The sequence below is a fragment of the Micromesistius poutassou genome, assembly GCF_964030765.1.
Source record: "Micromesistius poutassou genome assembly, chromosome: 10".
Taxonomy (NCBI): domain Eukaryota; kingdom Metazoa; phylum Chordata; class Actinopteri; order Gadiformes; family Gadidae; genus Micromesistius; species Micromesistius poutassou.
Genome location: NC_140280.1, coordinates 10,364,958 through 10,379,160, shown reverse-complemented (window position 1 = coordinate 10,379,160; position 14,203 = coordinate 10,364,958). Strand labels below are relative to the sequence as shown.

General features: G+C 44.5%; 1 protein-coding gene across 4 annotated transcripts in view; it reads left to right on the top strand.

Annotated features, from left to right (window-relative positions):
* Nucleotides 1-14,203, top strand: part of rapgef6 (Rap guanine nucleotide exchange factor (GEF) 6) — a 91,069-nt gene that overhangs the window by 64,031 nt on the left and 12,835 nt on the right. For 3 of the 4 annotated variants that reach the window (XM_084474746.1, XM_084474748.1, XM_084474749.1), the window contains 7 exons: nt 2,329-2,569; nt 5,429-5,596; nt 6,006-6,221; nt 7,577-7,788; nt 9,452-9,575; nt 10,419-10,442; nt 13,298-13,518. In XM_084474746.1, the coding sequence (XP_084330872.1) occupies nt 2,329-2,569; nt 5,429-5,596; nt 6,006-6,221; nt 7,577-7,788; nt 9,452-9,575; nt 10,419-10,442; nt 13,298-13,518 (1,206 nt within the window). The remainder of the gene's footprint in view (nt 1-2,328; nt 2,570-5,428; nt 5,597-6,005; nt 6,222-7,576; nt 7,789-9,451; nt 9,576-10,418; nt 10,443-13,297; nt 13,519-14,203) is intronic. The other variant, XM_084474747.1, reaches the window with a different exon arrangement.

Below are 14,203 nucleotides of genomic sequence, written 5' to 3'. Positions count from 1 at the left end.
TCATTGTAACACATTTGTATCTTCTATGCATCTCTTTCACTCTCTCTCTCTGTCTCTTGTATCGCTCTCTCCTCCCTGCCTAACCCTGATCTATTGCAGTGATTTCAAGACACACAGTCTTGTTGGTGTAATCACTTTAATATAAAGAAATCAAAAACTCTACATCTTTCCATTTAATCATTTTTTTTGTGTTCCCCGCACGCACACACACACACACACACACACACACACACACACACACACACACACACACACACACACACACACACACACACACACACACACACACACACACACACACACTTCTCATGTGTCATGAGACACATGAGTCATGTGTCATGTGTCATGTGTCGTCTCATGTGTTCTCTATCTGTTCTTTTTTCCCGTCGCTTGCCAAGCCTTGGGACTCTACTGTAAGTACCTCAACCCTCCCAGAGCTTTTTGGGAGGATCTTCCGTTGTAACTGTAAATGTATGTCTTTCCAGATAGCTGTCCACTCTTAAGCCATGGTATTTGTAATACAAGCTTCTTTCAATGATGAAGATTCACATTTGTGTGCGTGTGAGATATAATTCCTCAGCACTAGTGCGCTACCTTGTTCCACTCCCACCTCGTCTCCCCTACGGGGCCGTCAGGACCCTGTCTCCTCCACTCAAGTGCCCCCCCCCCCCCCCCCCCCCCCCCATCTGCTCATACCAGCTGATTTATCTCTGTCTCAGTGATGGAGCGAGCGGGAAAAGCGTTGGCAGGGAGACAGGGAGAGGAGGCGGTGGTGCAGCATGTGGGGAGCGGAACAGGAGGCGCGTTGTTGTAGACTTCAGAGTGCTGCGTCGGCAAAAAGCTCTCGATGGGAATCCGACCCTAACCAAGACAGCAAACACTGTTATTTTCCCCTGTTATGAATTATCTTTATATTAGCATATGATTAATTTATATGAATATCATTTTATCTTGGTAACCTTTCAGAAAGTTATATTATTATTATTATTATATTATTATGTTATATAACTTTCTGGTGGCCTGAAGCTTATTGGATGTTTGGCGTTTATATTCGCATTCCGTCGAGGCACAGCCCCTGTACATATGTCAGCGAACGTTGGTGTATAAATATAATTGTGTCTTCTAGGGTAATGTCAAGATGGAAAATTCCTTGCCTTCCAGGATGCTAAAAGTAGCATAACCCCTGGCTAGCATTTAGTTTTGATCATGTGCTTTCCACTGCTGTACATTTCCCCTGTCAGTTCTCTGACCGTATCTCTATTTCACTATCACTTCCTCTCTGTTTCCATGATTGAGACACTTTCAGAATACAGTACTCTGTGTGTACTGTGTCAGTCAAGAGCAGTTTGACCACAATAGGCACCAGTTTACAAATAAGACAAAAAGCTAACTGAAAGGCAGTGTTTTATGCGAGTGGCCATCCGGATACATACAAGGACAGATCAAATCCAGATTTACCTTTGGGTTACTTCCCTAACCTGGTTCTCGAAGTAACATTAGTGGTCTGTCTCACTGTGGGACGAGCCCCCTGGCAGATTCTCTACAGTCCAGTCCTGAGGTGATTGTGACATCAGTGTTGAACACACCCCTGTGTCAGGGATCGTTATTCAAACAAGCACACCTCATCTCACTTTGCCCAAGCAGGAAGGGAGCGGTCTGGGGAGTCATCTCACTCAGGTAACTCAGAGAACCAGCTGACGAAAATAACCTCAAAGTTAAAGGTATTCCTCCAAAGGGCTAACTTGGCCTGCTTACCATCGGCAGAGGCTCTTTTAATGTGGTGACCAAAACTAGGGCACGGCTTTCACTCATCTTACGGGTTTGAGATAACCCATAGGTGTATATTGATTACTAATCATTTCTGGTGCGGTGTTGCCATAGTGTGGTTGTATCCAACACTGGTGTCACTTATGTGTATAAGTACCAAACACACACAAACACCACATATTTCCTTTGACCAGCCCATAGCTTTTGAACAGCCCATAGCTCCAAGTGGAACGAGTGCACACCACACGTTGCCCATCCCACATAAACCCTCTCTCTGGGATAAGTTTGCTTTCTGAGGGTTTTCTTGTCCAGCCTACATTTAATAGGTAATTGCAAACAGGATGCACACGTTGGGAATTATTGTGAGCCATGGTGGCGAACAAGGTCCTTTGTGGGCCACTAGATGAAGCAGACATGTATATCTGTTATTCTTCTTAGTATGGTCTGAAAATGGATTCCTCATCACAGTCACACAGGCATCCATGTGCACAGGCTTACAGAGGTTCCCTGCCCCTCCATCCATCCATCCATCCATTGAGCCCTCTCCTTCTCTGCCCGCAGACATCCCCGACCAGGTGATCCGCGTGTTCAAGGCGGACCAGCAGAGCTGCTACATCATCATCAGCAAGGACACCACGGCCAAGGACGTGGTGTCCCACACGGTCAACGAGTTCGGCCTGCTGGCCTCGCCCGAGACCTACTCCCTGTGCGAGGTGTCGGTCAGCCCCGAGGGCGTCATCAAGCAGCGGCGGCTGCCCGACCAGCTCTCCAAGCTGGCCGACCGCATCCAGCTCAACGGCAGGTAAGGAGGCTCAGACATTCAGCTTGAAGAGTCATTCAGCTTGAAAACCATCACAGCATGCCCTCTTTGTTGGAGGAGCTAATAGAAAAAAAGTTGAAGTGCTGTACAGCCCAGTTGAAAACAAAACTGTTTTTGGAACCCTGGGTTGGGATTCATCATGACATGATGTACAACGTAATGTTGTTGTAACCATGGTCACAATTATCACTATAAACTAAATATTTCTAGCATATATATATATATATATATATATATATATATATTAGTAGTTTTGATTGGCCGAATTAGGCCTTTTGAAGACCAGTCTAGAACAGTTCCAGTGTGTTCCTCTGCAAATTGTTCCAGCAGAAGGTCTGTGCTTGAACCATGTTTGGTTTGCATTTAATATTGGTTACAAATACAGTTTTCAGTCGGCAAATTGTAGCCATCCCATCATCTGGGATTCATAATACTGTTGCTTCGGCTCTACACAATCAAATATGTGTTTGCTATGGTGGAACACTATTTTGCGTTCATTCATTTTCCACAATATTTCTCCAATGACAATGTAGCAATTAAGTGGGGTTCAGTAGGGGTCACCGATGATACATATATATATATGTCAATTAAACAAGAGAGTTTCTCTCTCCTGGGGGACATGCATCCCTCTCCAAAGGGCTGTGTTCCTATCAGGCCAGCCTCCCCTTGGCCTCTGTTCACACACATCCCAACTAGGTTACCATGAATATTTGATCGCCCCCTCAACCCCTCCTCCACTTCCTCTTACCCCACAGTCACATACATGATGCACAGTGTACATGATGCACACGTGTACATGATGCACATGTGTACATGATGCACACGTGTACATGATGCACGCACACAGACATAAGACCCATGCAGTCAAGATGCAGATGCACCATACTTACACATGCACTCGCAGGTCACATCATTTACATGTGATGCATTGGACCATATTTTATGCACTCACGCCTCCTCTTTCTCCCTCTTTGTTGTGTTTCTCTACACCTCGACATTCCCTTTCCCTTACTCTGCCCGCCACCATGTACCACTGTGAGAAGGTCGGGATCATGCTGACAGCTGCTTCGTACACTTCTCTCAAACCCACTTAGAGCAGGGTGATTACTTGGATACACACACACACATGCGCAAAGGTTTACAGGAACACACACAATCTCACAAATTGCTAGATATGTGTACAAATGCACACATCCGGGTTAATGAACACACGCTTCAAAAAAACCTGCTTTCCTATCCGGTGGAAGTAGCTGAGTGTTGCTGCCCTGTCATTGCTGCCTGGTCTGACCGGCACCGCTTTTCCATTACCGTAGCTCTTCCCTCTCCCCTTCACTCTCCTCCTGCTGTTTGTACTCGTTCTCTCCTTTCCTTCCTTCAGGAGGACTGAATCTGCCCCCCTTGGTTTTTGGCACACAGTGTTATGTAACATTACTTTTAAAAGTAGCTTGTTATGTGGCAAGAGAACTGCCATTCAAAAGTTACTTGTTAAGGTGGTGTAACCAACTGGGCAAAGTGACTTGCAAATCGAATGCCTTACTAGTTAGAACAAAAAAGTAATGTGAGTTACTCAATAACACAGTACTTTGTAGTACGATACAATGATCAGGAACCACATTCTATAGATGCACATTTAATAGCTAGCGCAAGGGGGGAGATTTATTGCTTTGTCTTCTCTTTTTAGGCATAACTTTTTTTTTCTCCCCTAGTCAGTCCATGATATAATTTTCCATAACTTCAAGTATACCTCTTGTCTGCAGTGGTGATACAAATGCTAGCTAAAATAACACCAATAACACCAATTGGAGAGAGGAAGGGAGCTATCTCTAGCTGCAAGGGTAATTAATAATTATTTCCCCCTCTCTTTCACATCTCTATGTAAGTGTGGTCTGTGTGTGTGTGTGTGTTTTTGGTTCTGCCTGTGTGTCTCAGTCCTGTCCATCTGTGTCTCTATCTCTCTTTACGTCTCTTCGTTTATCTTTGCTGGCTCTCTCCACCCCTCTAGGGAACTGTAGATACATGAGGATTATCTATCACTGGTGTCATAACTGCACTCATCCAAACTTCAGCCGTATACTGGAAATGTGCCCTTTTAGGATGAAGGCAGGAGATTTATCGTGTTCTGAAATAACACAATAAATCTCAAATGGGAGCAGATTGAGAGAGATATGCAAAAGACATGCATAGATTAGATTGCAAGTTATGTCCCTCTATATTATAAACTGGTGGGATAAACCGTTTTCTAAATGGTCAAAGAAAATGTTTTTGCAGCCTTAAGCAAAATATAACCTAAACATATAACATTGCATAAATGGTATTACTAAACAATAATTCAAACAAACAAGCCCTTCTTACATGTCCTATCTTTTTTTTTTAAATAAAAAGAATCCCCATGCATCCCCTCTTGAACATATGATATTACACTGGACTGATCACGTCAGCTCATGTCATGTTTAAATGTGCAATTACCCTGCCACACGTGTCTACGTTTATAAGACACAGCCATTGTGCAGGGAGATATACTTCACATGTGAAGATAGTATACTGGACTCGATCACCATACCCATGCTTATCCTGTGCAATATGCCAGCATCTGAACCACTTATAATTACATTCATGTCATTGCTGATTCCTACCCTCCTGTTATCCGGTTTAATATTTCTCCATATCTAAAAAACACTATTCCTGTTGTTCTCCTGCTTGAGCAGAGCCCGTGTGACACACCATGTCCCTTGAGGAAATAACAAAATACTCTGGAATCTTTAAAAGGCTAGCTCTGAGAGAAGCTGCCAGGTGTCACCAGGTCTGCCTGCCCCCCCCCCCCCCCCCCCCGCGCCCCTACAGGTACTACCTGAAGAACAACATGGACACGGAGACCCTGTGCTCGGATGAGGACGCCCAGGACCTCCTGCGGGAGAGCCAGATCAGCCTGCTGCAGCTCAGCACGGTGGAGGTGGCGGCGCAGCTCTCCATGAGGGACTTCGAGCTCTTCAGGAACATCGCCTCCACCGAGTAGGTGGACACCTGGAGACATTCGTCCAACCCAGACGTATATACAAAAAAACCGCATGCATCTGTCCGTGATAGAAGCATCTGTGTGCCTCCACCGAGTAGGTGGACAAACACACACAGACGCATGTGTTGTTGTATAAACGTCTGGGTTGGATGCATGTTTTGGATGAATGTTTCCATGTGTTTTTGCATAAATGTTTGGGTTGGATAAATGTTTTTAATAGAACACGTTTCCCAACTCTAATCCAAAATACATAGAAAACACAAGACGCTTCACAAACATGGTTACTAATAACAGAAGAAGAATTATTTTGTGCAAATGGATCCAAAAACCCAGACCTCTTTATCCCCATCATGTCAAAGACATTGTTGTCTGTGAACCCGCCCTGCTTCCCTCCGTGGTCACCAGGTACGTGGACGACCTGTTCAAGCTGGACTCGCGCTCCGGCAGCGGCCACCTGAAGCAGTTTGAGGAGGTGATCAACCAGGAGACCTTCTGGGTCGCCACAGAGATCCTGAAGGAAGGCAACGCGCTGAAGAGGATGAAGACCATCAAGCACTTCATCAAGATTGCCCTGCACTGCCGGGAGTGCAAGAACTTCAACTCCATGTTTGCGATCATCAGGTGTGTGTGTGTGTGTGTGTGTGTGTGTGTGTGTGTGTGTGTGTGTGTGTGTGTGTGTGTGTGTGTGTGTGTGTGTGTGTGTGTGTGTGTGTGTGTGTGTGTGTGTGTGTGTGTGTTCCAAATAAATCTTTTTGTCTTTGTGTATTCGTTGTTACAGTGTCAGATCCATTTCTAAATAGTTGACAAGCGAACAACTGTTATGTCATTAAAAGGACCAGAAATGTGGTTCCACTGCCAAATATGGGCAGACATGGTCTTGTCAAATTCAAGGTCTAGTTTGTGTGCTAGTTTCTCTGTATCTCTCTCTCTCTTTGCGTCACTCTCTTACTCTCTCGCTCTCTCATTACGTCAGCTTACTGATGATGAGCCACTGCAACTCTGATTCCCCCTGGTGACTATGTTGGAGGGTTATATGTTGATATAATTAATTCTCTGTGTGGCTTCTAAGATGGCTGCTAAATTAAACCGAGCATGCCACCGTGTCACTGTGTGTGTGTATTCACAACCAAAATGATCAAATGGAAAGATGTAGAGTTTTTTCTTGTGCGTGTCGATGTGCTTACATAAGTATATGAGTGTGTATTAGAATAAATCCAAAGGTTCTGCGTTTTGTATTTAGAGCAGAGGGAGTCGGGATGTACATTGCAGGCAAACATCTTCTGACAATATAACTCTCAATTAGACATTTGTAAAAGGTCAGAATATTGATGTGTTTTCTGCTTTCACTCCTCTCCAAGACAAGAGTGCTGTGAGGACAAAAATCGAAGGCAATAATTTGACCGCTAATGCGAATCGACACGACACTTCACAAACAAACATCGCTGTAGGAATTGTTTGATCGCTTTTTTTGCCTCATTTAGAGGTTTAAAGTACAATATGTACTGTTGACACAGTGAAGAGTGTTAAAAATGGCTTCCGCAGTCAATTTTGCTATGTCCAGTAACCCAGGAGTATCACTCGAGGACCCCACTCTGAGCTGGGGCAAGGAATGATTAAGTCTGCCCTCATACTCTCAAGAACATTAGCAGCATAGTGATCGTCTGCCGAGTGACCCTTAAATGACCCAAGGACAGCAAGAGCCTCTGTTTCCTCATAGCTCACAGCAGGCCAGCACATGGACTCTGACCTTGTAGTGTGTGTGTGTGTGTGTGTGTGTGTGTGTGTGTGTGTGTGTGTGTGTGTGTGTGTGTGTGTGTGTGTGTGTGTGTGTGTGTGTGTGTGTGTGTGTGTGTGTTATATTGATGAAGAGTGTGCGTGTGTGTTGCTTACGCGTGTTCATGTTAGACAAAAGTACTTTAGCTACAATTAACTTTTCTCTCTTCTCTCACCCCCCCCCCCCCCCATTCTGGAACCAGCGGCCTGAACCTGGCTCCAGTGGCCCGTCTCCGGGCGTCCTGGGAGAAGCTGCCCAGTAAGTACGAGAAGCTGTTCACCGACGTCCAGGACGTGTTCGACCCGTCGCGGAACATGGCCAAGTACCGCAACGTGCTGAGCAGCCAGAGCATGCAGCCGCCCATCATCCCCCTGTTCCCCGTGGTCAAGAAGGACCTCACCTTCCTGCACGAGGGTAAGGTGGCCTCTCTTGTCCTCTTCAATTGAGTGAGCGTTTCCCATGGGCCTGGTTTCCTCCTGGTCTTTGGTGGTGGGGTTTCATGGTTATAGTGACACTTGAGGAAAATGACGTGAATGTACTTTTCTTAATATATATGGTAACACTTTACAATAAGGGTACATTAATTAACCATTCATTAGTTAATGCAGTAATAAGCATTAACTAACAATGAAGTAACAGTTGATTAACCGTTATCTAAACATGATTATAAAACGGGTGGCTTAAATCAAGCAATCTGATTCAGTATCACTCCGCGCCTAACTTGAACTGTTTATTTATATATAAAAGCGATAGCATAGTTCACTGAAGCCTAAAACTATGTTGATTGCTGGAGAGGGTGGAAATGTTGTAAAGCAATAGGCACACTGTGAGTGAACTCGATAGTAGGCTAAATTGCCGGCGAACCAAGCTACCGTCTCTAGCCTAGCCTTCTCTCTGAAGGACGCTACAGTGTGTTGCATAGCAACCGCTGTACACTTTGCAGGCAGCCAGGAGGGACTACTTTTTTGTATTTGTTAAAAAAAAAAAGCGTAATCATGAGGCATTCATGACTCATTATACCACAGTTAAGGGGGTCGCCGTCCCTCCGCTGCGTCGTGATCTATTGCTTAAATATAGCCTGATTGTAATGTTTTTGCAAATATATATCATGCGAATATATTCTGTTGTCTGACAAATGGCCATATTTGGGGACTTCCTAGTGAAAAAAGAACACCAATCAAATCTCTTTTAACAAGACTGGAAAGCGGATGCCTCTTTTCGTACATCGTGACCTTTATGCCTTTTCTGTGTTTCTTGCTTCCTGCATGCGGGGGAAGACTTAGTCCGAAGCCGACTTGTTAGTTTTACTTCTGCTAATAGCTTCCCCCACTTTACTATTTTCAACAGCTTTCCTAATTATGCGTGCTGAATAAAAATGAAATTTGCCATGAATAGTTAAAGACCGGGTAAACCAAGAATAATTATGGGTTTTGAGTTTATAATACCACAGGAAAATATATTATTAACCACCCTGCCAAATTTGAAGGACTAAAAAAATCGCGAAGTATATAAAATTATGCTTCAAAGTTGATGAAAAATGAGCAGTAATCCCTGGCTCAGGACGGTGGGGGCGTGTGCGCTGCAGGCCAGGAAACCATGCCCATCACCGGAGAGGTCCAGCCCCTCCCAATCTCAAAGCTGAAAGCAGGGGGCGGGTTTATGTGAGTATGACCGCTTTACGTAAAGCGGTCATCGATGTAGACCCGCCCATTTTAAACCTGCACACAGAACATTCTCTGAGGCCTAGCTCCTCAAGGAAATGATGAATGGGAAAAATATTTTTTACATGTTTTGAGGGACACATTTAAGGCCTAATTAATATGATAAGAAGAAAAATACTGAATTTGGTTTACCCGGTCTTTAATGAAAACCTGATGACACAAAACACATCGCTGACCTAACATTTTAACTTAATCATCTCGAAACTGGTCTTCCAATTGCTTTGTTTCACGTGTGTGTGTGTGTGTGTGTGTGTGTGTGTGTGTGTGTGTGTGTGTGTGTGTGTGTGTGTGTGTGTGTGTGTGTGTGTGTGTGTGTGTGTGTGTGTGTGTGTGTGTGCATGCGTGCACGTCTTTAGGTAACGACTCCAGCGTGGACGGCTTGGTGAACTTTGAGAAGTTGCGGATGATCGCCAAGGAGATCCGCCATGTGGTGCGAATGACCTCCGCCAACATGGACCCTGCACTCATGTTCCGACAGAGGTATCACACACACACACACACACACACACACACACACACACACACACACACACACACACACACACACCTTATGCTGGCCTTCTGGTATCCATCCTACACTCCATTCATATGTCATAGTCATTCATCTCTGGTGGATCCAAGGAAACTTCTGCCATGTGCTTGATTTACCTGTATTCTGTTTAAATAACTTGAAGCTAATCCACTACAAATACTCTCTGAGCGTAGCTCCTGCAGTACTACATAGATCCCGCCGGTCATGATTACACTTTGGTAATGGGCAGATGGTGAACGTTACCATGGCTACAATGCATACATCAAGGGAAACCATGCGATCAGGTGCACGCATGTGGTCCATGGATACCGTTTGGTTCCAGTGCACGTCGTCATAGTCCCATGTGTGTCCCAGTGAAGGTACATGACATGGCAGTTGCCCAGAACAACGGTGTGAACTCATGCTACCCTCAGTGCGATGATTCACTCTGTTTGTGTGTGCATCTATCGTTTGTTACTTTTCTATGCGATCACTCTCACAGTGCATGACTGCCCCCTACAGAAAAAGTCCCCAACACTGCAAGCATACGTGAACACAATCTCAACAAAGTTTCTGTAAGAGACTAATGTTGTTTACGTCGTGGAAATGGATTCACTGGTCACACACAAAATATACAGTGAACGATACACAGATATGGGGATTTGTCCAGTGTCTGTCATCCCTTCACCTGTCATTTCCTGTTCCTCTGTGGTCATGTGACCTCTACTTGGTTACCCACTCACCCCACATCGACCTGACCCTATACCCCTGTCTCTAAATCACGCTTCAATCTTCACGCATCTCGCTTGCAGGAAGAAGAGGTGGAAGAGTTTAGGGTAAGTTTTGTTTGGCAACCATGTCCAGCCGGTTTGGTCCGGACCAATCTGGTTCATGTCACCCCCTCCACTATCCCTCCCCTGCCCCACCCTGCCCCGCCCATTACCTCATCTGCAAGCATAGCAGTGGCATGTTCTCCCCGTGTGTTCACCGTGTGTGTGTGTGTGTGTGTGTGTGTGTGTGTGTGTGTGTGTGTGTGTGTGCGCATGTGTGTGTGTTAATGTAGTTTATATCAGATATTGCCTAATCGTCAGTCCCAAAAGTGAAACTAAGGTTTACAGCATTCATATAGATCATAGTGAATTAAAATGAAGAAAAGCTAGTCATGGCAGTATTTCTGTCGGATCCAGCTGTCCTACCATATAGGAGAATATTTTAACAGAACATGGCGGGGTGCAGGGCCGCAGAACCAAAAACTGCAAGGGGAGTTCAGACAAAGTTAAGTTATTTCCACCAGTGGCCAGTCTCTCCAATGTTAATTTGAACCCTTTATGGACATTTCTCTAAAGGTAAATCCTGATGTCACTGGTAAATCATGTCGCACCACAGCAACCTAGTTGGTTGAAACAAATAGGAAGTGAAAGAAAGCTCAACCAGATTTTAAGTTTCAGTTCTGACATCACACTTTAGATATTAACCTAAGTCTGATCTGTGAGACCTGGGCTGTACATCATTACTCATCACTAAGCTTAATTGCACAGTGAATGTCTCAGGTTTTTCAGCAAAGTAGGGCAAGGCTGTAGAGAGAATCCCAAGAGCAAGTTGTGTGTATGTGTGTGCGTGTGTGTGTGTGCATGTGTTTGCGCTCATCCAATTAACCTTTCCATTTTCAGCCCTTGTACGCCTTTTCCCTGAGCTCATGCCCACATCCCAACCATTCCCCTTGTCCATCGTTTCCCATTTGTTTGAATGTACAGTACATATACGTCAGAGACATGGCTCAAATAGTAGATTGAATTGATTGGTGAAATCCCCCTTCCATCACAAAGTTAAAACACACATTATTGGTCAATATTATAACAATTTCTTGTTTTGCATTTTATCATTTCCAAATGGATTGCTCTTTCTAGTAAACCTGAACCAGTAGGTAGCAGGAGTATGGGAGGACAGGTGTGTGTGTTTATATATTAAGGGGTTAAATGCTACGTGTCCTTAGCGCATGGTTCAGTGTGAACCTTGATCCGCTCAACGGATGAATCAGTTTGAGTATTATTTTTTTTAATTATAAGGGTTAGGGTTATAACAACATTTTTTTAGAATTGTTATTATAGCAGAATTAACAAGAATAAAATATTGTCGTAAATGAAGTGACACTGTCGGGATTCTGAAATTAAATTCATGTGCCCTCGCCTACCTGAAATGACTGCAGTGCTTTATCCCTAGGAAAGCAATGGAGGGGCTTATGCACAGTGTCTGAATGCGCCTTAAGAAGAACATGAGACAGACAAACAAGCAGTCTACCAAACAGCCACACCTTCTCCCCGCAGCCTTCAGGCAACACTACAGGCTGATTCCGGTAGCCGATATCTGCAGTAACGCTGCAGATATGAGTCCCTTCTCTGTAGTAGAGAATACAGGCTTCACAGACGTGCTTGAATCGTGATACACTGCTGGCCTACTTCCTGCACACGGTTCGCCCCAGACAGTTATACCTGCCTTATGCAACAAAACAAGCATCCGATTGACCCTTCAGAAAAGCCTTGTTTTGCGCTAATCACAGACCGTTGGACATCTAGGATACAGAGAGACAACTTACTGCTCATTTCATTAGGAGAGAAGGAGTCAGACGAGGAGACAAAAGAACTTTGATTTCATGTTGATGGAGTTATCGTTTCCAGGTGTTCTATTTTGTTTAAGGCAATGTTGTGTGACTGAAGTTTGCCGTATGCTGCTGATCTAATCTTTATTATCTTTTTTTGTTATTATAAAGCAGGCACTACTGTTTTGTTTATTTCTCAATGCAAGTCATTTATTTGGAGTATATATATATATATATATTCCAAATCTACTATATGAACCAGGTCATGTGTATGTGTGTGTATTGTCTGCATTCTAGCATCATCATCATCCTCATCCTCATCTTAATATTCCCCGTATCAGCCTCTGTTGGATTCCTAACCAGTCCCCTAACCAGTTTGTTTGCCAGCTCCTGACAGAATGTTTGTTTTGGTTATGTCATATTACAACGCATGGCACAGATGCAGCGGCAAGCCCTTGGCCTCGAAAACGCATGAACATGTTATTAACCTTGCATCGCACAGACACACACGGATGTATAGGCAGACGTTACTGTAGCGCATATGGAGTTGGATGTATGGCAATCCAAATGGTGTGTGTGTGTGTGTGTGTGTGTGTGTGTGTGTGTGTGTGTGTGTGTGTGTGTGTGTGTGTGTGTGTGTGTGTGTGTGTGTGTGTGTGTGTGTGTGTGTGTGTGTGTGTGTGTGAGAGACGGTTTAACCTCTGCTTTGTTTACTGTACTGGCCTCTATAAATCCACTTTTCCCCTGTTAATCCTCTATGTGCATCCCTCTCTCTCTCTTTATCTTTCCCTCCTGCCTCTTCCACTGGCTCTGTTCTATTTCCCCCCTGTGCTTCCTTCCTTCTTTAATGTATCCTATTTTATACTGGCACTCATGATCATTCAGGTCCATTTCACCTTTATTTATTATTTTTCACCTCTATTGTCTGGTATGTCTTCTCTCTCTTTCTACAGTGCGTTTCCCTCTGTCACTTTAAATTCTCATTCTAAACGCTTTATTGGCATAACCGTTATATGTAACACAATGTTGCCAAAGCAAACCAATCCAAATCAAAGAAGAGGGGGATAGGTCCAATGTCCCGCTCTCTGCCCCCAGGTCCCTCAGCCAGGGCAGCACCAACTCCAACATGCTGGACGTGCAGGGCGGCGCCCACAAGAAGCGGGTCCGCCGCAGCTCGCTGCTCAACGCCAAGAAGCTGTACGAGGACGCGCTCATGGCCCGCAAGGTCAAGCAGTACCTGTCCAACCTGAGCGTGGAGACGGACGAGGAGAAGCACCAGATCCTCTCCCTGCACTGCGAGCCGTCCTACAGCACCCGTGAGTTACCCCCGCCCTTTTCCCCGGAGCCCAGGCACCCTAACCCCTGCCCGACTACCGATGTGACACCCATCCCATTTCAGAGCTGTGGATGACAAAGGATAATTGGATGAGGAATGGGTCGATGTATGACAAAGCTACAAAGAGGAATATAGGATATGAATCAAATTTATTATATGATCTATGGCTTTCACGGAAGTAGCAGTTGCATTACCTGCGAGGTAATGCAACTGCTAAATATAATGAGAAAGTGGAGTTATTTTGGTTAACAGAATTAGTCGTCCCCTCAGATATACCTCTGAGCTTGATCTCCTCAGCAACTCGAAGTGGTTGTGGAGAGGACTTTTATATCTCTCAATCTTGATGTTTAATTGGCGTTATGAACTCATCTTGGAATAGAAGCATGGATTTTTTTTGCCCTTGTACTATCAGCTTTTAAAAGACAGAAAGGCATGCACACACACATACATACCTACACACACATAAACTATGTATAGCTGAAAACATGATGAATAAGAACATCAAACATCGATGTGAGCCTCAGTGTTGTCATAGTAACTGTGGCTCAACATCGCCCCCTAGTGTTTAAGCAGAGCTAAAACAAATGAACCCATCATATCTGCAAATGAGTTTCATTCAAACACACCCATTCAGCCACAACCTTGCTTGCTTCTCAAAAGGGATT